At 37.1% G+C, this 26975-nt stretch overlaps 1 protein-coding gene across 1 annotated transcript in view; it reads right to left on the bottom strand.

Annotated features, from left to right (window-relative positions):
* The window catches only part of DOCK11 (dedicator of cytokinesis 11), a 214143-nt gene that overhangs the window by 73452 nt on the left and 113716 nt on the right, over nucleotides 1–26975 (bottom strand). The window contains 12 exon segments of the mRNA XM_070462215.1: nucleotides 788–899; nucleotides 3418–3527; nucleotides 4359–4434; nucleotides 6018–6134; nucleotides 13113–13291; nucleotides 15800–15911; nucleotides 19677–19760; nucleotides 22805–22951; nucleotides 23857–23928; nucleotides 24969–25094; nucleotides 25175–25244; nucleotides 26785–26903. Coding sequence (XP_070318316.1) covers nucleotides 788–899; nucleotides 3418–3527; nucleotides 4359–4434; nucleotides 6018–6134; nucleotides 13113–13291; nucleotides 15800–15911; nucleotides 19677–19760; nucleotides 22805–22951; nucleotides 23857–23928; nucleotides 24969–25094; nucleotides 25175–25244; nucleotides 26785–26903 — 1324 coding nt within the window.

Here is a 26975-nt window from a genome sequence, read left to right as displayed (position 1 = left end):
TTGCTTATATTCTATTATATATGGTAAAGAGGAAATGGTAAATTATAAATAATAAAATTATACATCAAGGTAAAGAGAACAGCCTGGAAAAGAACCTGACACCATACAAATCTGTATAATGGTCCTGTGAAGATAACAACAGCATTCCTTACCCTCAAAGAACCCTTCCTGTCTTTTTGTTTGTGTTTGATTTTGAAAATCCTGGGTTAAATAAAAGCTACAGTGTTAAATATGACTTTTTGTTATTGTTATTTTCTTCTGTTTACGTTGGTCATTTAATGCATTCTATGCTCTGCATGAAAAAAAATACTCTAGCACTTCTAAAACTATTGCCTCACTTTAGTAAGTAAGTAAGTGTTAGTCACTCAGTTGTGCCCGATTCTTTGCAACCCCATGGACTAAAGCCCACCAGGCTCCTCTGTCCATGAGATTTTCCCCAGGCAAGGATACTGGAGTGGGTTGCCATTTCCTTCTCCAGGGGATCTTCCCAACCCAGGGACTGAACCCGGGTCTCCTGCACTGCAGGCAGATTCTTTATCGTGAGCCACAAGGGAAGCTTTAGAAACTAATTTTAAAGAAAAAAATTATTTCAAAGAATCAAACCTGTATGATGGAAATGAATCTATTCTAAGTTAAAATATAGGAACATTCCAAGGTCAAAGTCTTCAAAGTTCTGTTTGTAATGTGCCTATGTCCTACATGCAGATGATGGTCAAATATTTGTTACATGAACTTGTGAATCTGTGAGGGTAGAGTACAGTCTATGATTAATATGCTGGTAACTCACCTTCAGAAATCATTTTTACTATATACAAATAGCACATCAAGAGGCTTCTGATTTCATATTGATCCAATCGGTTATACTGGGATACACTACTCCTTGTAGAACTCTGCCGAGTCTGTAATACAAAGATAGGGTTTTTGTGAAATAGTGCTGGTATTTTAGCTTCCCATAGCCTTTAACTCAATAACTATTTTAATTAGTCCTGTTTGGGAAACTTCTAAGCATGTCACAGATACCACATTTGGAAGGTAAATGGGTTAAATCTTTGTTGCTACTGCACCTAGTAATATCACTGGAAATTATCTTGCAGTCTTCATCAAGATATGGCCATGAATATACTGTGTATGTTTCATTCCCTAAGTCCTGTGTTTTAGTAAGGTAACGTTTTAAATCATATGTGGGTATTCTAGGAAAAATAGCTTTTATGTCAAAGAGAAACTTACATTTTAAACTTTTTAACTTGAATCTCTCATTAAGAGTTTATTAAAATTCAACTTCTAAGTAATACTTCAGAGAACTTCTAAATAATAGTTCAGAGGATCTATCTTAAAAGGAAGCTTAGTGATATTACAAGACAATTTTACTAAGAAGGACCCAGTAATACTTCAAAATTGGAGCCTCTACAAAGTAGTGATATTCCTATTATTTAGTAACTTTTGTTTAAATATCAGTTAAGCATGACAAGATCTGACTTATTCAGGGATTTATATGAATACAGTAATAACAATCTCCTAAAGAATTTACCCTTGTTAGAAACCAATGCTTTCAGCTGAGCTAACCTGGGCAGAGGCTATACACTTACTAATGTAGGATTTACTAAGAACTTTTACTTGGAGCAAAACATCTAGGTTCTGAATGCTTGCTAGCTGTGTGACTACTGGCAAGTCATTAACCTCTTTGTCCTTTGTGTGCCTTACCTATGACAGTATCTGTTGTCTTATTTCTAAATGGTGTGAAATAAGAACTTTATGATTAAATAAAGTCCATGGGGTCATAAAGCGTTGGATATGACTTAGAGACTGAATAACAACAATAGGCAAAGACTCAAGGGAGTATACATAGAGTGGTTCTTAAGGGAGTGGTTCCCAACCAGCAGCATCAGCATCACCTGGGAACTTAGAAATACAAATGAGCAGACCCCCAGACTGACAGAAACAGGATGAAGCTCAGCTATCTATTTTTATAAGTCCCCTGAATGATTCTGATACACAGAACACCATGATCCAGGAGAAGTGCTGAAATTAGAAAACTTGGGTTTAGGTCTGACCCTGCCATAGTTATGTGGCTGCCCTAAGTCACAATCCCAGTTTTCATTTGTAAATTGAGAATTGGAATTTATTATTTTTATGGACCCTTCTAACTAATTTTACATGGTTCTATGATTTCATGTAGCAGCATGACAAGGCTTTACCGGTCTAAAATGAAGTTACTCTGTCTCAAGGCTGACCTATCCCAAACTTTAATGTTAGGCTTGAAACAATCTCATGGAAAAGTTAGAGAATATATTCTGATTAAGTGATTCTGGGATGTTGAGATAATCAATTTGGGGATCTAATGTTTTTTCATCCCAAGTTAAGGTCATTACTCTTAGAAAAGAATAAAAAGCTGAATTAATACTGCCAGGGAGTGATTTAAGTGATAAGGGTATATTAGGCTTTTTTTTAAATATTTTTTTTCATTTATTTATATTAGTTGGAGGCTAATTACTTTACAATATTGTAGTGGTTTTTGCCATACATTGACATGAATCAGTCATGGATTTACATGTGTTCCCCATCCTGAACCCCCCTCCCACCTCCCTCCCCATCCCATCCCTCTGGGTCATCCTAGTGCACCAGCCCTGAGCACTTGTCTCATGCATCAAACCTGGACTGGCGATCTGTTTCACACTTGATAATATACATGTTTCAATGCTATTCTCTCAGATCATCCCACCCTCGCCTTCTCCCACAGAGTCCAAAAGTCTGTTCTATACATCTGTGTCTCTTTTGCTGTCTTGCATATAGGGTTATCATTATCATCTTTCTAAATTCCATATATATGCATTAGTATACTGTATTGGTGTTTTTCTTTCTGGCTTATTTCACTCTGTATAATAGGCTCCAGTTTCATCCACCTCATTAGAACTGATTCAAATGCATTCTTTTTAATGGCTGAGTAATATTCCATTGCATATATGTACCACAGCTTTCTTATCCATTCGTCTGCTGATGGGCATCTAGGTTGCTTCCATGTCCTGGCTATTATAAACAGTGCTGTGATGAACATTGGGGTACATGTGTCTCTTTCAGTTCTGGTTTCCTTGGTGTGTATGCCCAGGAGTGGGATTGCTGGGTCATATGGCAGTTCTATTTCCAGTTTTTTAAGGAATCTCCACACTGTTCTCCATAGTGGCTGTACTAGTTTGCATTCCCACCAACAGTGTAAGAGGGTTCCCTTTAGGCGTTTTAAACTTGAACCTTCCCTCTCAAGAACAGGTTTACAGATTCAAAGTTCGAACTCAGAAAGATGAATACCTTATCCTCTATACAGTATAGACTACAGGAGAGTAGAGAGCTCCTTCTTTACATAAAAAGAAATACTGTCATAGTTAAAACATCACCAGGGTTAACCTATATATTTTAGGGTCTTACATTTTCACCAGTGCTCCCCTGATCTGGAAATCCAGTTGCTCCTTCTGGGATGAGTGAACCTCTTGAATCTTCCCTCTTAATTCCATGTCCATTTTGAAAAGACCCATAAGCTGGAAAAAGCCAAGTCCTTGTTAGCAACAGGAGGAACTGTCAAAAATAGTCTGAAAAATAAGTTGGATTATTATAAAAATAGTTTGGGTTAATTGGGCTTCCCAGGTGGTACTAGTGGTAAAAACCTGCCTGCCAATGCAGGAGGCATAAGAGATGCAAGTTGGATCCCTGGGAATATCTCCAGGAACAGGGCATGGCAGCCCACTCCGGTATTCTTGACTGGAGAGAGAAGGACAGAGGAGCCTGGCAGGCTACCAGTCCACAGGGTCACAGAGAATTGGACAAGACTGAAGTGGCTCGGCACCAGGTTAATTTTGGTAAAGTCATATTTTAAGAAATAGATCTTGGTCATCTAAAATGTGAATTTTATGTACTATATTAAATCACCATAGGAAGCCAAATAAAGTGTAAGCGATTTTTTTTCCACCTCAAAACACTTTTAACATGATGAAACTACAAGAAATTCCTTGGAAGTCATAAAATATAGGCAAACAATGAGAGATAATTTTATAGATAAGGAAACTTTGGCCCAGAAAAGGGAAGTGTCTTGTCCAAGACTGGAGACAGATAAGAGAATTGGAAACTAGTGTTTTTCTCATTAGCCTCCATTTTCTTAGTATACTAAGCTACTTTTTTATACAAGCTGAGACAAGGAAACCTAAGCAAAGAAACATGGCTACCAAGTGTGAGTCAGATTTTAATTAAACTTTAGTAGAGATCATGCTAGATATAGTTTTTATCACGAAATATTTCAAAAAATATAGAGAAGTATAGGGTACATTTCTAGACAGCCATACCATGTATAATCTTTAAAGGAAGGACTTAATTACCAGTGTCTTTGTCAGTGCTCAGACTCCCTCTATTTGTAGGTGAAGTGAAGCCACATGCAAACTCATCCCTGGATGCCTGTAACACAATGTGATATCTCTGTAACTTAAACAAATTTGTACACTAGGATAAGAAATCGGAATTAACAGAATGAAAGGGTACCCCAATTTTAAACAAAGCTCACTGTGAAAGTCTAAATCAGGTATCAGTACTGGTATTTAGGTGACTTCTCTTTTAAAAATGGATCCAAGTATACTGTTATAACTATGACCTCTGGCAAAGTGATACAACTCTAGGTGGCTGGTAAAAGCTGCAACTCGTGTGGTCTGAACATGGTTCCATTCTCCTCCTTGAACCAAAGGCAGTACTAGAAGGAGAGGTGTGACCAGAGGCCCTACATGAACTTGAGCTGCAAAAGAAAGAACAGTTAAGTAAAATATTTCCACATATCACTGTCGAATGTTGTGGAGTGAGCATAAGCATGAGTGACTGTGAAGAAAGGCTCGCTTGACACTCGCTTGACACCAGGTAGGTGATGCAGCATCTGCATTTAGCTGATTTACATAATTGGAAGCTATAGGCAATCAAGCCCTCAGTGAGGCTTAAAAGCAGCTTTCTCAGGAACCCAGGGCAGGCTTGACAAATCTGGAGACATTTATTATGGGGAATTTCCAAAGGAAGCTGTGAGGAACAGTTTTACCTGCCACCCACTCAGCTACTGAACATGTGATGGGGACCTCTGGCCATACAAAGCATGGAGTGGGGGTAGGGCAGGAGTTATTCACCCTACTGGGCAAACTCTAAAGTATACACCACATTTTAAAATGGTGACTGGTCAAATGGAGCATGTCTGGAAGGTTGTAACCGAGAATGTAAAGGGTTTGAAACAACAAATGATGAAGTGGAGCTAGCTGGTTTGAAGAAAAATTTAGAAGGGACATGTATGAAGGGGTATTGTGTGGAGGTAGAAGTGGATGTGCTCTGTGTACCTCTAGAAGGCAAAACCAGGACAAGTAGATAGAAAATCGTGTAGATCAAATGCAAGAAGGAAAGTTTTAAATACAACTATGGCAAAAGGTTGTTTTTGCCAAGTGGGAGACTGATCATCTCCAATGTTCCTTGCAACTCTAAGATTCTAAGGGAAGAAAGAAAACACAGACTAAACATGATGGGTTAAAAGCCACTCACCAGAAGTGCTGAAACAAGGCTGTCAAAGGGAGGGAGAAGTGAAGGAATATAGTTTAATCCCTGGAGCCTAACATTTTGGAAAGTGAATGTTTTGTTCAATTTTCCAGTCGAATAAATAGATGAAGGCATATAACAGCAGCAAATCTTAAAAACAACACACTGAGCACAAGGGATTCTTGGTGTTCCCTTGGACCTCATTACTCAAAGTGTGGTCCTTAGACCAGAAAGAGCCAAAAGTTTGTTTGAAACGTATAATCTCAAATCCCACCCCAGGGCTACTACATTAGAATTTGTCTTAATTCCCCAGATGATCTATATGCACATTAAGATTTGAGAAGTACTGCTACAGGACAAAGTATACATTTAAAATGTTGTAAAAGGTGAACTATTGAGACCATACAGCATATGACTCTAATTCCAAATGCAGTCAATAAAACAGGATAAAATGCCAACAGAAACACATGACTACTTACAGAATTAGGCATGGCTGCACAAGAATACAATGTATCTCGACCTGCTAATCGCTGTATATTTTCCAAAAGCAGTCCAACAAATGGGAGGTACAACTGTGCTATTTTGGCTTGTTGGTTCTGCAAAATAATTATCAAAAGTTTAATAGATATTTAATATGTATATATTACAAATAAAAGTTGGCTCCATCTATCTGTTTAAAGACTAAAAGTGAGCTAATATCCATAACGATCAATGAAGCATGAGTCTATTTATACTCATAGTCTCAAAACTAATTACCAGAGAACTTTGTTGGTATTTGGATTTATATACAATATAGTCAAATCACATCCCTCAAACATCACTACATAAAAGGCAAAAGTTTATTTTTTTAAATAGCAGTTGACTTATAAAGCAGATCATATTAGTCCTCTCCTTTAACTTCAGTGAGGGCTGAGTATGATAAAAGCAGGAATCACGTCTGTCTTGTTCACTGCTTCATCCTCTGTGCCTAGGCACATAGGATATGGTCACTACACATTAACTGAATGAATGAATAGATGGAAGAAGTTAAAAAATATTCCTTCCAAAAATAAGTTTTACTTTGAGTCAAGTTGCAATTAAAATAATGTGATCTTGGCCCTCTAAATCAATTATACAACATGGGAGATCGATATCTTTGTAAATATCCAAGTAAACCTGGACACTGGTAGTCTTAATTAATGTGGTACCTCTTATACTAATTTATGTACTGCTTTTCTCAGCTATAGACAGTTCTTGTCAGATATTTATAATCATTCAAATCATCAAAAACAGTGGTGATGGCACATGAGCTGCCCTCCATATCTCAGCACTTTGGGAGACTTACATAAGGCATCTAGGGTACAATGGTTAACCAACAGAATTCAGACCTAAAGTATCACTTAGTTACTTTAATTTGCATTTATTCTTGAAAATGAACAATTTTTCATATGTTAATCGGCCATTTGTACTTCTCTTGTGAATTTCAGGAGTTCTTAATATATAACATATATGTTCTAACATATAACCCTAATCAAGAATGTCTATATCACTAAGAGATTCTGATTCAGTAGGTCTGGGCTGGGTCCCAGGAATTTTCCCTAGATGGTTGTGCACAGAGGTTTGAGAACCACTGATCTAGTTCAACTTCCTGCTCAAGACAAGAGCAACCTGCACCTGCATCTTTGACAGATGATTAGTTTTTAAACTTCTTAAACACTTCAGCACTTTCAAAGGTTCTGTTAGAAAAGTCCTTAAACTGTTCTACCTGCTAGATATAGTTCGGCCCTTTGGATCTACAAAGAGTAACTCCACTTCTACTTTATACAGCAACTCTTTAAATATCTGGGGACACATCACGAATTGTCTTAATTCACTCTTCACAAAGCTAAATAGCTGTTATTATTTTATTTTTCATATGACTTTGGTTTCAAGAGTTTCTACCATCATCATCACCATTTTTCAGCAGTTCTCTAATTTTCCAGTGTCCTACTATGGTTTTTCCAGTAGTCAGGTATGGATGTGAGAGTTGGACTATAAAGAAAGCTGAGCGCCAAAGAACTGATGCTTTTGAACTGTGGTGTTGGAGAAGACTCTTGAGAGTCCCTTGGACTACAAGGAGATCCAACCAGTCCATCCTAAAGGAAATCAGTCCTGAGTGTTCATTGGAAGGACTGATGCTGAAGCTGAAAGTCCAATACTTTGGCCATCTGATGCCAAGAACTGACTCATTTGCGAAAGACCCTGATGCTGGGAAAGATTGAAGGTAGGAGGAGAAGGGGACGACAGAGGATGAGATGGTTAGATGGCATCATTGACTCAATGGACATGATTTTGAGTAAACTCCAGGAGTTGGTGATGGACAGGGATGCCTGGCATGCTGCAGTTCATGGTGTCGCAAAGAGTCAGACATGACTGAACTGAACTGAACTGACTTAATATTTGAGAGGCAGTATAGTCTAGGAGCACAGATTTTGAATTTTAGATACACATGAATTCCAGCCCTCCTGTTACTAGTGGCTTGATTGTGGTCAAATCACTTAACCATAGCTTTCTCTTTACTAAAATGAGGATAGTAACAGTAATATAAATTCATATGAGCTAATATTTAACATAGTGTCTGGCATATACTGAGTTCTCAATAAATTTTAGCTATGATTATTAATATTATAGCTTCTAGATGGGATTTCATTTCAGTTCAGATAGTGAGTGATTACTAGGGAAGGAGATACTACACCCTTCTTAGGTGAACAGGAACACAGGTAAAACACATGCAGTCAGGGCAAACACATCAAAAGTTTTGTCTGCACAAAAGACAGAAAACCATCTAAGAATCTATTAATAGAAGACAGGTTAGATAAACAAAATAAGATGGATTCATATAATAGCATACTATGCAGATTTTTTAAAAATACAGATCTAATCTTCAGAATATATTGTTAAGTGAAAAAATAAAAATACATAATGGTTTATATTTTATATGTGTGTGTGTGTATAGGCTTGTGCATGAATAAAATAGAAATTTATATAGGAAACAGAGAAACAGTAGTTGCTTCCAGAGAGAAGAATTGAGGCATGGAGGTAAGGAATGAGAGAGAGGCATTTTGATTTTTTTTTACCATGTATGTAGCTTATTATTTTAAAAAAGGGAAAAAAATGCCGACAGTCCGAGTAGAAATTGCAATTCTTCAGTTGTCAGTACCATTTGCAGTGAGTACAGGAACTGATATAGGCCCCAGAATAAATGTTAGATTTTGAACATTCTGGTTCTGAGCAGGAAAGATATCTCATGCTATGTGTAGCAAATAAGGAGAGCTCCCAAAGCAGTTTAAGAGTAGCATGTAACAGGGACCAGTGACATCTCCATAATGTCATTAGAAGAAAGGCGGAGGAGTGGCAACATGGTTGGAATGCAGGCCTGGGTGGGATACTAGGACAAGTAGTCTCGAAGCAGCCTTTCCACAGGAAGCATTTTATCTTGACTGTATTTTTATTTGGGAAGTCAGATGGAAATTATGGGGGTATAAAGCTCCCCTCTCTGCCCTCACCTTGGCATCATTCTTAATGGTGAACATGTTTTAAGTGAATGTATTTGACAAATGACCTCTTACTCAGGCCACCTGTGAGCTCTTTGGATCAAACAGAGAAAGGAATTGAAGCTCTGGTTGAGCAGGCCCATGAAACAAAGTTTTATTGGGGAGAACCCTATACTCAATTAAAACCTGTCAGAAGATTTTGAACAAAGAAGGGGCTTTAGAAATCCCTGAAAAGGTAATGTGGTGGGTATTTCAATGTTTCCCATAGTCTAAAACCTCAAAGAAAACCCATGCACCTGTGGGCACCTTATCTTTGACAAAGGAGGCAAGAATATACAATGGAGAAAAGACAGCCTCTTCAATAAGTGGTGCTGGGAAAACTGGACAGCTACATGCAAAAGAATGAAATTAGAACACTTCCTAACACCATATACAAAAATAAACTCAAAATGGATTAAAGACCTAAATGTAAGGCCAGAAACTATAAAACATCAAATACTCAAACAGGAGGTGTTATTTACAGATAACAATAATGGTATGTGTGTACATGTGTGTACATATACTTTTCTCAGAATTTTAAAAAGTTAATAATGTGCAAATATGTGACATAAAATATTTAAAATTCTACCTCTAAGTAAGACACTAGTGAAATTACATTGTCTTTCACTTTCCTCTGAAGACACAAAGGGAAAAAAGACAACTTCCTGCTTCAAGAACAGGAAGTTCATTTTGTACTTTACCCACAAATTTTTTGAAATCATAGCTAAAGACATTTTCCTTCACATTGCATAAGACCCTTTTCCCCACTACTAGTAGGCAAAAACAGACTCCAGTGGTAACTGGCACTTTTAAAGATTTGACAAAGCTTGGTTGGAATGGAAGACTTTAAGATATCTTTTCATTTGATACATTATACTGGTTAATTTACGTTAAGTCAACACCAACATTCACAAAAAACAAAGCGATACATAATAGAGCAGACCACACTAAATATTAGTATGTTATTATAATGTGAAAAAACAATGCAAACCACAGTACATAACAACATCTTAAAGCTAAGGCATTTAAATCTAGTTTAGGCTAGAATTACATGAAAAAAACTGGCAAAATTTGCAAGTAAAACAAATCTTTGTAATTAAAGAAATACAATTGGATATAGCTGGCAGGCTGAATATTCCTTTCTTTTTTTTAAGGACAAATGGGAATACTATAGGAAAAGAATAAAATCCATCTCCAAGTCAGCTTTCCAAAGTAATCACAAAATAAATGACATGATGACTTTATTTAAATTTGAAAGTAAAAAGAAAGGAACAAATTATTATGAAACAATATGATATTACCTTGAGCCATCTAGTACCAAGTAAGTAACTTCAGTCAGTCAATTCAGTCACTCAGTCGTGTCCGACTCTGTAACCCCATGAACTGCAGCACACCAGGCCTCCTTGTCCATCACCAACTCCCGGAGTTTACTCAAACTCATGTCCATCGAGTCAGTGATGCCATCCAACCATCTCATCCTCTGTCGTCCCCTTCTCCTCCCACCTTCAATCTTTCCCAGCATCAGGGTCTTTTCAAATGAGTCAGTTCTTGGCATCAGGTGGCCAAAGTATTGGAGTTTCAGCTTCAGCATCAGTCCTTCCAATGAACACTCAGGACTGATTTCCTTTAGGATGGACTGGTTGGATCTCCTTGCAGTCCAAGGGACTCTCAAGAGTCTTCTCCAACACCACAGTTCAAAAGCATCAATTCTTCGGCACTCAGCTTTCTTTATAATCCAACTCTCACATCCATACATGACTACTGGAAAAACCATAGCCTTGACTAGACAGACCTTTGTTGGCAAAGTAATGTCTCTGCTTTTTAATAAACTGTCTAGGTTGGTCATTAACTTTCCTTCCAAGGAGCAAGCGTCTTTTAATTTCATGGCTGCAGTCACCATCTGTAGTGATTTTGGAGCCCCAAAAATAAAGTCAGCCACTGTTTCCACTGTTTCCCCATCTATTTGCCATGAAGTGATGGGACCAGATGCCACAATCTTAGTTTTCTGAACGTTGAGTTTTAAGCCAACTTTTTCACTCTCCTCTTTCACTTTCATCAAGAGGCTCTTTAGTTCTTCTTCATTTTCTGCCATAAGTGTGGTGTCATCTGCTTATCTGAGGTTATTGATATTTCTCCTGGCAATCTTGCTTCCAGCTTGTGCTTCATCCAGTCCAGCATTTCTCATGCTGTATTCTGCATGTAAGTTAAATAAGCAGGGTGACAATATACAGCCTTGATGTACTCCTTTTCCTATTTGGAACCAGTCTGTTGTTCCATGTCCAGTTCTAACTGTTGCTTCTTGACCTGCATACAGATTTCTCAGGAGGCAGGTCAGGTGGTCTGGTATATCTCCCATCTCTTTCAGAATTTTCCACAGTTTGTTGTGATCCACACAGTCAAAGGCTTTGGCATAGTCAATAAAGCAGAAATAGATGTTTTTCTGGAACTCTCTTGCTTTTTGATGATCCAACGGATGTTGGCAATTTGATCTCTGGTTCCTCTGCTTTTTCTAAATCCAGCTTGAACATCTGGAAGTTCACAGTTCACGTACTGTTGAAGCCTGGCTTGGAGAATTTTGAGCATTACTTTGCTAGCATGTGAGATGAGTGCAATTGTGCGGTAGTTTGAGCATTCTTTGGCATTGCCTTTCTTTGGGGTTGGAATGAAAACTGACCTTTTCCAGTCCTGTGGCCACTGCTGAGTTTTCCAAATTTGCTGGCATATTGAGTGCAGCACTTTCACAGCATCATCTTTCAGGATTTGAAATAGCTCAATTGGAATTCCATCACCTCCACTAGCTTTGTTCGTAGTGATGCTTCCTAAGGCCCACTTGACTTCGCATTCCAGGATGTCTGGTTCTAGGTGAGTGATCATACCATCATGGTTATCTGGGTCGTGAAGATCTTTTTTGTACAGTTCTTCTGTGTATTCTTGCCACCTCTTCTTAATATCTTCTGCTTCTGTTAGGTCCATACCATTTCTGTCCTTTATTGAGCCCATCTTTACATGAAATGTTCCCTTGGTATCTCTAATTTTCTTGAAGAGATCTCTAGTCTTTCCATTCTATTGTTTTCCTCTATTTCTTTGCATTGATCGCTGAGGAAGGCTTTCTCATCTCTCCCTTTTATTCTTTGGAACTCTGCGTTCAAATGGGTATATCTTTCCTGTTCTCCTTTGCCTTTCACTTCTTTTCTTTTCATAGCTATTTGTAAGGCCTCCTCAGACAACCATTTTGCCTTCATAAGTAAGTTAGGTTATTCTAAATTCAATACAATTTGCCATCTATTTTTGCAACCCATAGGGTTTAATAAGACTTGAATATACCCTTTATCCTCATATATGTTAAAGGTGTAGCAAACAGCGGCTACAGCTGTGGCTTTACATGTAGACACTGTGTAGTATATATAAGATTTATAGCCATGCATTTTTTTTTCAGTAAGAAGATAAACTTCATATTATATATTTTATATTTGACATATTTAATATGTCTTATTATTAATCAATAATAATAGCATTTATTTAGGGAGATATATTTAAGGATATATGGGTATTTAAAAGAATGCACAGGATTATAACCATGTTTTTTTAAAAATTCTAATCAGTTTATGTAACAAATCATGAAAGAGTTATGTCGTTCTTTAGACATGATTTGAAAACCCAATGTTTTTCTTTAACAGTTAACTGAACAGTATTTTTAAAATTAAGGGTTTTCCTGATGGTTCTGCAGTAAAGAATCTGCCTGCTAATGCAGAAGATGTGGGTTCAATCTCTGGGTGGGGAAGATCCCCTGGAGAAGGAAATGGCAACTCACTCCAGTATTTTTGCCTGGGAAATCCCACAGACAGGAGCCTGGCAATTTAGTGACTAAACAACAATAATCATTTGAAACAGAAACAATACATTATTTGCAAAAATAAATTACTCAATGCTCATGTTATGTTTCTTACAGAAAACTTCATTTTCAATGTAAAATCTTACAGAAACTAGCTAATGTGATACTGGTGATGATACAAACATCCTTACCTTGTGCTGGTATCTAGTGTCAAATGCATGTTTTATCAAAAGATTCTTTATGACAGAGATAGCTGTATATCTGATCTCATAATTGTCTTGAAGAGCAATGGAGGTTTCCCTCAGAAGCAGACCAACCAAGAAGTGATGCTTGCAATACTCATCTGATAAACTGTATTCAAGATTTGAATCTGCAGTACAATGAAATTTAAAACTCATTTATAAAAATATTCAGAAATCACTTTAACATTAAGTACTATATTACTTAGTAATATGTGATCATGCTAGCAAGAGCTATATTTTTATTATAAACAAATATGAACAATTCTTTTATCATATATAATAAGCATGCAAAATTTTACAAGATACAAGCACTCATCATTGGGGCCAGATGATAGCCTTAATGACAATTTCAGTTGGTAAAGTAGTTCCTAGAATTCTTTTTTTTTCTAGACGCTTTTCAAATCTTAGGATAAAACCTAGAATGAAAGAATACCAGATTTGGCAATGTTTTAACACATTTCTTCCTATCTGAAGAGATTTAGTTACAACTAAAAAATGGAGTAATTCTAAACAACACTTGATTCACTCATCTGTTTATATTTGTGAAGCAGAAAGATAAACTAGACAATTGCATCATTATAGCGGTATAAACTACCAAATGTTTTACTAAATGTTACATATTGGCCCCAATACAATGGGGTACAAGAATGGTAAGAAAAACATCCTCATCTCACTCAAATTCATTACACAAACACAAATCTTTTATTTCATAAAATTACCATTTCCAGCTATTTTCTTCACTTCCTTTCAGATCCTCCATCCACTTTAAATCCCAGTTGCTAATATCCTGGTTGGGACTTGCCTTATTAACTACTCAGAAGGAATTGTGATCAAGTAAGTACCATCATTTCTACAGGAAACTGCTGCTATCTTTATTTCCTTTCTCCTACCCTTTAATTTTAGTGAGGCCACAAAGCTGAAGGATATGTTTTGTTTCTTTTCCAGTCTCTTTAAAACTTAATAGGATGCTATATATTCAACTAGGATTTAATAAATGCTAAATCAGATTTAATCCTAAATCCTCACCCCTTCCTTTCCCTGAATTCCTCAAGCTATCAATAAATGATGGGGGAAGTATCTGAGCTATACATGCTCAGACTCTATTATAATAAGGGAATGGTTGAATAGGGGTGGTTGGGTTTTTAAATATTTTTCTCCATTTTCACTGGCAGCCATTCAATCACTAAAACCACTGCTCAGCAGTGGCCTCTACTCCCTAAGAGACCAAGACAGCTGATGTTCTTTCTGCCATTGGTCATAGTCTTTTGTGAATCACAATCACTTTCTATGCACAAGGGTCAGTACAGACTAACTCAGGTTGTCTTATCTGGGTCTACTGTACAATGGCAGTAAGGTTTTTTTCACTTGAGGGATTTGAATAAAACCAATAAGGTAGTTTCATCCACACCTTAAAAACTGTGGCCAAGAAGTCATTAAACAGGGTCAGAGAGAACAGAGGTGAGCTTGGGAGAGATGACATACACTTAAAAAAAAAAGATACCCATCAGTCCCCAAGCTGCTGTGGGCCAAAACATGTTTTCTGAGGATTGTGTTTTAAAGTTGATGCTTCTAGCAATCAACATTGAAGCTTATTTTTTTCCTTTTTTAAAAAAAAATAATTTTATTGGAGCATAGGTTGCATTACAATGTTGTGTTAGTTTCTGCTGTACACCAGAGTGAATCAGCTATAGGTATACACATAGCCCCTGTTTGGGATTTCCTTCCCATTTAGGTGGCCACAGAGCACCGAGCAGTGTTCCCTGGGCTACACAGTAGGTTCTCATTCATTATCTGTCTTACACATAGTATCAATAGTGTGTATTGATATATGTATACAGTGTATATATATACACTGTGTATATATATATATAGTGTATATATATACACTGGAATATTACTCAAGCTGGTTTTCAGAGTTATCAAATACACTGCCTCCTAGGTTTTCTGGATGCATTAAATAAAGCCTCATCTTGGCTAGGGAGGATTTGAAAAGCAAACAAGGCCCCCGTCCATCTTAGCCATTCATGAAATCAATTGTTTTTAAAAACAGCAAACTACTTTAGAGTGAACCGAGTTAAACCTACCTACTGAAGTCAAACGGTCCACCGCAAATGAAAAAAAATCTAATTAATATATGAAAAGAAAAGGGACAAATAAAAAACATAGTAACATAAGAATAGTGCTACACAACAAAGCATTCAATAAAGCTAGCAATGGAGATAATTGAAGGCATTTCATAAATTTAATACATACATATAACTATTTTATTCTGCTTTTATAATTCTCTTTTGAGGTTCCATTCAGCAGAAATGCATTTATATGTCTTTTTCAAAATTCAGTCTCATCTAAGAATCCAAACAGTACTACAGAGAGCAATTTTATTAGTATCTTATGTCTGTGTTTAAGCAGCAATCTATGTAACACACCGAATTTCTTCACACTATGAATACAACCACTGACACTATGAAGGAAATGCAGAGTACCAGTAACGAACTGTTAATGTTCTTCAGATAGCAACAATTCTGAGATTACCTCCAGAATCACTGGTTTAACTCGAAAATATTATACTATACTAGCACTAGCGAAAAAAAAAAATGAAAACACAATTCCAAAAGATGGAAAACACAAATACGTACCTTGAACTCGCTGAAGTTTAGGTTTGGCAAAAGCCATTGGCAAATTCAGAGGAATGTAATGTTCATGATTGCAAATTGTTTGCAGAAATTCAAACTTGTATTCAGCCAGAACCTAAGTACAAAGAAATTATACATAAACTCCTATATAGTAGGCATTTACTATTTTAATAATTTGAAATATTAAATTTTAATGGGCTTCCCAGGTGGCACTAGTGGTAAAGAACCCGCCTGCCAATGCAGGAGACACAAGAGACATGGGTTCGATCCCTGGGTTGGAAAGATCCCCTGGAGGAGGAAATGGCAACCCACTCCAGTATTCTTGCCTGGAGAATCCCATGGACAGAGGAGCCTGGTGGGCTATAGTTCATAGGATTGCAAAGAGTCAGACATGACTGAGCAACTGAGCACACACATTCTAAAATAATTAAATACAGAGCATTAATTTTCAAAACAGAAGTGTTTAGTATTTTAGGTATACCTTGAAATGTGACCTGTGCAGTAAAGAGTCAACATTGCAGGCTCAAGACTGCTCTCCTTAAAAAGGCCTGCTTGTACGGTTGGTCATTGGCAGGCAATTGGGAAATTGGATTTTTTTAAATTATGTAAGTTTCAGATACACAACATCATAATTTGACATCTGTATACAGTACAACGTGATCACCACCACAAGCCTAGTCACCATCCATCATCACCGAACAGTTCACACCTCCTTCACCATTGTGCCCACCCCACCCCCAAACTCTTACCTTCTGGTAACCACTAATCTGTTCTCAGTATCTATGAGTTTGTTTTTGGTTTTTTCATTCACTTCTTTTTTTAGATTCCACATATGAGTGAAATCATATGGTATTTGTCTCCTCTGATTTATTTCACTTAGCATAATACCTTTAAGGTCTGTCCACACTGTAAAATGGCAGGATTCCATTCTTTTTACATCTGAGTAGTATTCTGTTATACACATATCCACTGATGGACATTTAGGCTACTTCCATATCTTGGCTACTATAAATAATGCCACAGTAAAATAAACATAGGGGTGCATATAATTTTGAATTAGTGTTTTCATGTTCTTTGAATAGATACCCAGAAGTGGGAAAGTTGGGTCATATAGTAGTTCTATTCTTAATTTTTCAGGAATCTCCATACTGTTTTCCATTGTGGCTGCACCAATTAACAGTCCCACAGTATACAAGGGTTCCAATTTTTCCACATCCTCTCCAACATTTCTTTCTTCTTTTCAATAATAGCTATTCTAACAGTTTGTGAGGTGCTATCTCATTGTGAGATAGCATTTTGATTTGCATTTCCCTAATGATCAGTGATGTCGAACATCTTTCCAAGTGCTGTTGGCCATCTTTATGCCTTCTTTAGAAAAATGTCTATTCAGATCTTCTTCCCATTTTTAAATTAGGTGGTTTTTGTTGTTGAGTTGTATTACTCCATACTGGATATATGATTTGCAAATATCTTCTCCTATTCAGTAGGCTGCCCTTTCCTTTTGATGATTTCCATCACTGTGTGGAAGTTTTTTAGTTTGATGTAGTCCCATTTGCTTATTTTTGCTTTTGTTTCCCTTGCCTTTGGAGTCAGATCCACAAAAACACCTCTAAGATGGATGTCAGTGAGGCTACTACCTACATTTTCTTGTAGAAATTTTATGATTTCAGGTCTTACATTCAGGTCTTTACTGCATTTTTTTTTCTTTACTGCATTTTGAGTTAATTTTTCTTTATGATGTAAGATAATGGTCCAGTTTCATTCTTTTGCATGTGGCTGTCCAGTTTTCCCAACATCATTTATTGAAGAGACTCTTCCTCCATTGTATGTTCTTCGCTCCTTTGTTGTATATGTGTGGGTATGGCTTTCCTGGTGGCTCAGATGGTAAAGAATCTGCCTGCAATGCAGGAGACCTGGGTTCAATCCCTGGGTTGGAAAGATCCTCTGGAGAAGGGCATGGCAACCCACTCTAGTATTTTTGCCTGGAGAATCCCATGGACAGAGGAGCCTGGGGGGCTACAGTCCACGGGGTTGCAAAGAGTCGGACACGAGTGAGCGACTTAGCACATGCATATGTGTAGGTCTATCTCTGGGTTCTCAGTATTGTTCTGTTGATCTGTGTATCTGTTTTTATGCCAGTACCATGCTGTCTTGATTAATATATCTTTAGTATAGCTTGAAATCAGTGAGCATGAAACCTCTAGTTTTGTGCTTCCTATTTTTGACCATTCAGCATCTTTTGTGGTTTCATACCAATTTTAGAATTATTTGTTCTATTAATAGCTCTGTGAAATATGCCACTGGAATTTTGATAGGGAATACACTGAATCCGTAAACCTCTTTGGGTAGTATGAGCATTTTAACAATATTAATTCATCCAATCCAAGAATATGGAATATTTCCATTTATTTGTGTCTTCTTCAGTTTCTTTCATCAATGTCTTATAGTTTCAGTGTACAGGTCTTTCACCTCCTTGGTTAAATTTATTCCTAGGTATTTTATTCTTTTTGATGCAACTGTAAATGGAATTGTTTTCTTAATTTTGTTGGTAGTTTGTTATTAGTATATAGAAACATCACAGATTTCTGTATGCTGATTTTGTATCATACAACATTACTGAATCATTTATTAGTTTGAACAGAGTTTTGGTGTAGTCTTTAGGGTTTTCAATATATATTATCACATCATCTGCAACTGTGACAGTTTTACTTCCTCCTTTCCAATTTGAATGCCCTCTCATTCTTTTTCTTGACTAATTTCAGTGGCTAGCACTTCCAATACTATGTTGAATAAAAGTGGTAAGAATGGGCATGCTTGTCTTACTCCTGATCTCAGAGGAAAAGAGCTGTTTTTCACTGTTGAATATGATGCTAGCTGTGGGTTTATCATATATTGACTTTATTATGTTGAGGTATGTTCCCTCTAGACCCATTGTTGAGAGAGTCTCTTATCATAAATGGATGTCAAATTTTGTCAAAAGTGTTAAGCATCTAAATTTCTTTGTACTTCTGAAGGAGTTTGAAAATACAACTAAAGGTGTATATATATAGCATATTCCAGGAACACACACATTACATCTATTAAGATGATCGTATTATTTTCACCCTTCATTTCATTAATGTGATGAATCAGGTTGATTTGCGGATGATGAACCATCATTGTATCCCTGAAATAAATCCAACTTGACCGTGTTGTGTCATACTTTTAATGTATTATTGCATTCAACTTGCTAATATTTTGTTGAGGATTTTTCCATGCTCATTAAGGATATTGGCATATGATTTTCTTTTTTGTGGTGTGGGAAATTTGATCTTGATACCAACATTCCCTACAAGGTAAGGTTGTACCTTCTGTGCCAGCCTGTTCAGCACCCAACAAACAACGTGATTTATGGTGAACATCTGCTTCCCTGTCTTTCCTTTACAAGACTCTGGAATTATGACCAGCCTCCAATACATAACTAGCCCCAACAAAAATCCTAAGTTCTGAGTCTCAAACGGGCTTCCCTAAAGAGAAATACTGCACACAATGTGGCTCAATTTTCACTGCTGGAGAGAGGATGTGCTCTGTGTGCCCCTTAACAGGAGGGAGGGTGCTCAGGAAGTCTGCACAGAGATTGCCAAGGACTCCACTTAATGTCTTTCCCCCTATTGATCCAGCTGAGCATCCTTACTGTGTCACTGTAATGAATCTTAGCCATGACTATGACTATGTGGGACCCTCAAAACCCTATCCATTATTCTCTGCTTTGAGGTTCAACTACACTCAAAGTGCCTACAAGAAAACAGCAGCTCCAAATCCTCCAGAGGAGAATACATGTCACCCTTGGTCTCACACTCTAATTTTTGCCACCCACTATAGTTATGGCCTTGTAACTTACCTTAGGATCTTTGGGGCTGAATCCAGATATATAGTCATTTATCAAATTGAAAACAAATCCTCTATCCATTAGGGTCAGACAGCGCTATAGGAACCAAATCAAAATGAACAGTTAGTTACCTAATTCTAAGTCTGTCAAGTTTTCAAAATTCAACACATTTTAAATTTTTTTCACATTAAGGGGATGACATTCTCACTTTTACAGATAACAGAAAAACTTTCAAAGATTTACATGACCTTAAAGAGATAAAGAGCAAATGACTTATCATTGGAATTGGGACTCAACTGTGTTATTTTCAAAATAAGATGTTATATATATATAACATCTTATTTTGAAAATAACAGTATATACATCTTATTTTGAAAATAAGATATATGTTTTCTTATATATATAATAAATATTTGAAATATATATACATACACACATATATACACATTCAAATACATACATGCATATATATACATATATATATGTAAACTATTTAGCTATATTGCCTCATTTTGGTTCATTCTCAAAGCTCAAAGTGAACTATAGGGTGGTTATTATTATACTATAGGGTGGCTATTGAAAAGGGGGCTTGCCTATGTGAACATTTCAGGCCAAAAGGGAAGTTTTTCTTTAGGTTCTGTGAAGTCTTGGCTTACAAAACATTCTTCTTGTGTGAAAGCCATACTAGTTATTCATATTTTCCTGCCGTCACTCTCCTAGTTAAGGCTTTCATTACCTTGCAACTGCACAACTGCGGTTATCCTCCTAACCTGTCTTCCTGCCACTAATCTTTCCATCTAAGTGCTTCCAGATTAATCTGTAAGTCTTAGCCCTAATCATGTCACCTTTCTTCCCAAAAGCTTCCAATAGTTCCCTGTTGGCTCTAATATAATTTCAAACTCCTCAGCTTGGCACTCAAGGAAACCACAGTCTTGTCCCAACTTTCTTTTTCCCATTTTATCTATTTATTATCCCCTCAAGATGCACTGTGCATTCCCATTTCTGAGTTACTGTTCATACCAGGTCTAGCTAGCAATTCTATCACTACTTCTACAGAATCCTGCCCATTCTTCAGTGATGAAGCCCATCTTCATTAATCTACAGGGCCCTTGAAACACTTTATAGTAGCTTATATTTTACTTACTATTTTGCTGTTCTCACCTAAAGTGGATAAAACATTGTTTATGTTCCCCATGGTACCCAGAACATTCCTGGGAAATAGAAGGAACTCAATATTTGATTAACCAGCTGTTTGCATCTTGTCACCTCTCCTTTCAACTTTCCCTGCCTCATCACCTCTCACCTGGATTAATGAGGTAGGCTTATATTTATCACTCATCCAAGATCATTTTGACGATCTACTGGGTTTGAGACAATGTATTTACATTCTAGAGAAATACAAAGGCAAATAAATAACCCATGGTCTTTAGTCTTGTCGAATGGTAAAGACAAATAAATAATGAAAATACAGCATGATAAAAAGTTCCAGAAGTGTGGACAGGATGGGTAAACAACAGCAGAGGTGATCAGCCCTGTGCGGGAGGGTTAGGGAAGAGCTGAGCCTAAAAGATGAATGGACTCTGCCAGGCAGACAAGGGGGATGGACTAGTTTTCAAACTGGTTGTCTTGACTCCGGCTTTTTTCTCACCTCTTTCAAAGGCTTTGGTAGATAGCTCCATGGTATTCAGCTCAAAATCTAGATTCCTTAGCCTGACATTCGTGGCCTTTCATCATTTGGCATCAGATGGCCTTTCCACCTCTGCCTCCAGACAACCTAAATTCTGCACAATGACTTTCTTGCTCATCTCAAAACAATTCTTGAACACACATATCTCATCTCTGCTCATGAATCCTCTACCTACAACACTCTCATCCCTGTCTTGGGGAACTGTTCTTCTAGTCTCTGTTCATACTACCTGATCATAATCCCTCCCTTTCTTGTTTTCCTATTGTATTTTGTTGTTTATATTTTCAGTATAATAGTCATCGCACTTTATCATGTATATGTATTGGAATATAATTACAGAGACAGCCTCTCTCATCTCTGGACCCTCACATAGAAGACAGACCAATGTTTGTTGACTTGTAATGAGGTCAATACTGCTATTAAATCAACTATTTTCTACTCCCTAACATAGCAAACTTCAAGTTTTAACTCCATGAAAGAAACAGATCTTATATTTCAGATAGTCTCACCTTTATTTTAAAAAGATATGTGGTTGGTTTTTAATACACAAAAGGGCTCATGTAATAGTATTAAAACTTTATTTTAGTTCTGGCAAAGAGAGGTATTATATCAGAAAATCACACTCTGGAGATCTGAAACCTAGTGTGAATTTTTAATAAAAAACAAGGGTATGTTAGATATTAAAATTGCTTGGCTAGATTATTGACTGCGAGGTTCTTAAAATAAGGTTGAGACAGGATGAAGGGCTCTGAGAAGATGGGGAGTGGAAAGAAGTAAGAACTAAGTGCATTACAAATCTAGGCCCCTTCTCTGCAATAAAGCAAATATTGCTATTACCCACTTTCTAGAACCATCGCATTCCAGCATTGCCCCTTACATACTGAGAATGACAAAACAGCACAGTGAGAATGTACTATCGTTCGTAAGTGTAACAGCTTCTGGTATGTCTCAAAATAATCTTACTGGCCTAAATTAACCATTTTCATTTACATGTATTAGCAACAAGTAGATGGCGATTATATTAGCAATGTGTAGAATGTGCTTTTAGTTCAAGAGTTACAAACTCAAAGGCCAACAGGGTCAGAGAAATGATTTTAAATGTATAGAGTGTCAGGGGTTCTATTAAGGAGTGGTGCAGACCATGGCAACCTAGAAGGTAAATGCCCCACCTAAAGGCATTCAAATGAATATATTTGAAAAACAGCATGCAAAAGCAGCAAGATGTTCCTCCTGGCTAAGCCTCCTGTGTGGGACCTCTGATTTAATTAATTAGCCATTGGAGGTGGGGAATCAAACATGGCTATTTAACTAAACTGATGGATTAATTCAACCAATAGTTCCTCCAGCAGCCCAGCTGCTGTCTCTAGAAAGTGGGTAATTTTTTTCCTTTGGCTTTAAAGACCATACTGGTGAAGAATAATTCCTTACCATGTTCTGGATGCTGTTAACTCACCTTCAAGAAGCTAGCCAAACTATAATTGACATTTCTGGACTCATCTGGAATCTCTGCATAGCGAATAGTCACGTGGGGAATTATTGCAAGAAGCAGTGAATGTAAGACATGATGATATGCCTCAGAAAACCTCTGGCCTCTTGGAAGCTTCAATTAAATTGGCATAGAAAAAAAAAAAGAGTTGTGAAAGGTCTAAATCAGTGTTTCATTTTCAAACACATACTGTATGTAAATGTGTTTTTAACTGGAGTATACTTTTTCTCCCAAATTAAAAAAGACATGGCTAGTTAAATATATACTTTAGATCGTTACAGCACCTATTTGGACCTGTAATATTATAACTGACTGAAATCATGAACAAGAGTCGGTCATTCTGACCCAACTTTGGAATTGTGCGCCTGAGATACAGACACATCATTTTTCATTCCATCTTTTTCCTGACACATAAAGTATACATGTATCCATGCATTTTAATTTCAGTAAATCTGTTCTGTGGAAATATTGATAAAAATGTAAATATGAAGTGATTATTTTTTACTTCACAAGGTCTTAGCTTTCAATGCCTATAGCTAAAATTTCTTTGTACTTCTGAAGGAGTTTGAAAATACAACTAAAGGTATATATACAGCATATTCCAGGAACACACGCATTACATAAAGAGATTTTGGGTTTTGTCTTTTTTTACATAAAATGTTTTTAACTTTGTACATGCCTTCAATCTTTCTAAAAGAATAGTTCTTTCTGATTTGGTACGTGTTATCCTTCCTAATGAATATTTTTGACATTGACATTTTAAAACCACAAGACAAAGGGAAAGCTTCAAAGATAATATACTTAATATGGCAAATATCTCACAGGGAAGAATCTATATGGTGAGCCTCTGAAGTTGAGACTTTGAAAACACATGAAGACCTTTGTTGTTTTTTTTTTAAAGAAAAACTGAAAAAAGCTACAGACTGAGAGTCCTTAAAATATAAAAGAGGATTTGCACGTCATGGTGACCCGTGAATAAGATTAGCCTTCTTTGTCTATGTTAAATTGAGCCTACTTACCTTAATTTTATTCTCTTCCAGCAAGTATGTGGCCATAGACTTTGCAATAATTTCAAAGAAAAACCATGAGTACTAAAATAAACAAATAAATACGAATCAATCTTTAATTGTTACCCAAATTCCTGAAGCTTATAAAAGGCTGACAAATCACTATGGATTTTGTCTCTGAACTTTAATAACATTTTAAAGTGATCGCTACTGACTAGCCAAGTCCCATAGAATATCTTCAAATTGTGTTGGCAAAAAGGTAATAGTATGTATGCCTCACGGCCGGCTGGTGATGTACAAAGGATATTTGGTGGAGTGGGGTATTTTATCACTGACACTGCTTTGATTTGCCTACATGTAGTGATAAGAACAAACCAACTTTTAGTTTACTTTATTGCTGTTTTTAAATTCTTTGCGGACAATGAATCATATTACAGCCTGCACCCAGTGAGGGACCCAACCCTGCCCTTCGTACAACACTGGGGCCAGCCCAAGTAGCAGAGGTGTTTGTGTAAGGAGAATTTGAAGGGTACAGGGAAGTCTCAAGCAGATACCTGGTGGCTCAAATGGTAAAGAATCTGCCTGCAATGCAGGAGACTCAGGTTTGATCCCTGGGTTGGGAAGATCCCCTGGAGAAGGAAATGACAACCCACTCCAGTATTCTTGTCTGAAGAATCCCATGGACAGGAGCCTGGAGGGCTACAGTCCATGGGGTTGCAGAGAGTTGGACATGACTGAGTGACTAACACCATTACTAATAGGAATAGTAAAAATTATGACAATAAGAAGAACCACCATTTGAGTGAGTGCCTACTATGTGCCAGAAACAACATGTGAGATGTTTTACCTGTATTTCAGAAATGAGAAAGTGGATGCTCAGAACTGCTAACTGATGAATACAGCATTCTCACCCAGATCTATACCCTCCAAAATTCTATTATGCATTTGACTGAGAGCAAGGGGTAGGTGGGGAAGGTGAAGGGAATGAAGGATTTCTGTAGAGAACTCGGGGGAAAAGGATGCATAGGCAAAGTGCTGGTCAAAGAGGGAGTCACTTGAGGAAATGATGACAGACTAGACCTGGAATGGGAGGCTATCAAGCAAGCATGTCTCTGTGTCCTTACCTTTAGCAATTTGTTTATTGCTAAAAAGTCTGCAGACTGTTTCAATATCGCTATCATTGTAGTCGCAAGAGTTTCATGTATCAGCTGGGCCTGAGGAGCACTGGGTTTTTCAGGTCGGAAGCTATACTACAATCAAAGAGAATGAACCATAAGACCAAATTCTCTCATAAGACAAAATGCTCAGAAAGAAAGCTTATTCCACAAACCTTAATGAAGGATCTTAAATAATTATCCAAGCCTTCTTCATGGCACTTTGATACAATATGTAAGAGAACCCTGAAACAACATTCACAAAAGTCAGCACGTCAGACCACAATGAAACACTATAGTTTGGTTGTTAGATAAAACTATCATCTCTAACCCTTAAAAATACCTAATACTGTCTAAATAATTAAAGTGTTAAATGGCATCTTAGTTTGGATCCAACAAAGATTTCAGCATGTAACATGTTCAGGGCTTTGTAAAATACATTTCTTGGTTCCAAAGAAGGATGTTTTATTTTGGCAACCAAGATATTTCTTTTCATCTCCTTTCTAAATCACATTTGAAGTATGTTCATAGCTACCATATAGTAAAAAGCCTTCGGTAAGGTAAATATTGAAATCCCCTCTAGTAAAAATCAAAGGAAAAGAATAGGAAAAATTGTTAAGCATGTCAACAGATGGGGGGAAGGGAAGGGAAAGACAGAGCAGGTATAATGAGATGAACTAAAATTGGAAGCAAATCTAAGATTCATAGAAAGTTTTAAAGTTATGAAGCCAGCAGTGGTTCTGCAAGTTCAGCATGCATCAGAAACACCTGGAGGGCAGAGTGCTCACCCCTCTCCTAGAGTTTCTGGTTTTTTAGGTCTGGGGTGAAGTTCCATGATTAGCATTTTTAATAAGCTTCCAGGTGTATTGATGCTGCTGGTCTGGGAATCACATTTTTTGAGAACCACTGGACTAGAATAATGCTTCTTAAATTAGCAACCAGACTATCCCCGATAGCAGAGAAGAGCAAGCAGCATGCGGGTGTGTGGAGCCTGAACCCTGAGGCCCCAGAGACACTGTAGCAACAGCAGGAGCAGCAAAGCCAGAAACACCCAGCAGTGAGCTTATAATTTTTTCTAAACCCCTGTTTTATTTTCAAAAATTAAGTGCATTTTGCATCCTACTCTACAATATATCCTTGTTTGTTTTCCTATAAAAAGAACACTCTTATTCTTTCGAGTAAAAACTAATGGCCTAGGGCCACTCTGTCCAATGGGAGAGCTGCTAGTCACAAGTGGTGATGTAAACAAATTAAAATTAACTATGAAAAATTCCGATCCTCAGTTACACCAGCCACATTTCAAGAGTTCAACAACTAAATGTGACTAATGGCTACCATATTGGGCAGTACGGGTATAGAACATTTCCATGACTGAAGAAAGTTCTATCAGACAATACTGGTCAAGGGCGTGATTCTCAAATTCCATTGCATTAGGGCATCATTGTGGAAACTTAAAAAAAAAAAAACCAATGCTGAGTTCCGTCCTCAGAGATTCAGGTTTAACTGGTATGATGTATGGTCTAAGAACAGATATTTTAAAAAGCTTCCCAGGTTTCTCTAACATGCAGCAGTTTTAGAGCCCCTGGTTGAGGAAAACACAGTAAACTTATCCTGTGGTTTCTGGTACCATCTATCCCTAGGGATGTGAGTCCCTCAGTCCGAGAAGAAGGAAACTAGAGGTAAGTTATATTAGGTTTCTGCCTTTGGGGTTCTCATTTGGAAGACAAATGAAGAAATGCAAAAGGAAACAAAAGTTGATTCTTCACATTGTAACACCGAAACTCACATGGTGCAGTTGAAAGGAACGTCATCTTCATGGGTCATGTTTGTGAGAACTTGGAAGAGTTGCATAAGAATTACAGGTAGAAACTGTATCATGACTTGGATCTCCATGGCATGCAAACACTAAAATAAGTCATTATTAGTTATGAAAATCAAAGTATGATAAAACTTGCAAAGGTGAAACAACCAAAAATT

The sequence above is a fragment of the Odocoileus virginianus genome, unplaced genomic scaffold (assembly GCF_023699985.2).
Source record: "Odocoileus virginianus isolate 20LAN1187 ecotype Illinois unplaced genomic scaffold, Ovbor_1.2 Unplaced_Scaffold_1, whole genome shotgun sequence".
In the NCBI taxonomy this organism is placed as follows: Eukaryota; Metazoa; Chordata; class Mammalia; order Artiodactyla; family Cervidae; genus Odocoileus; species Odocoileus virginianus.
The sequence above is the reverse complement of the archived record's forward strand: the minus strand, read 5'-3'. Positions and strand labels throughout refer to the sequence as shown.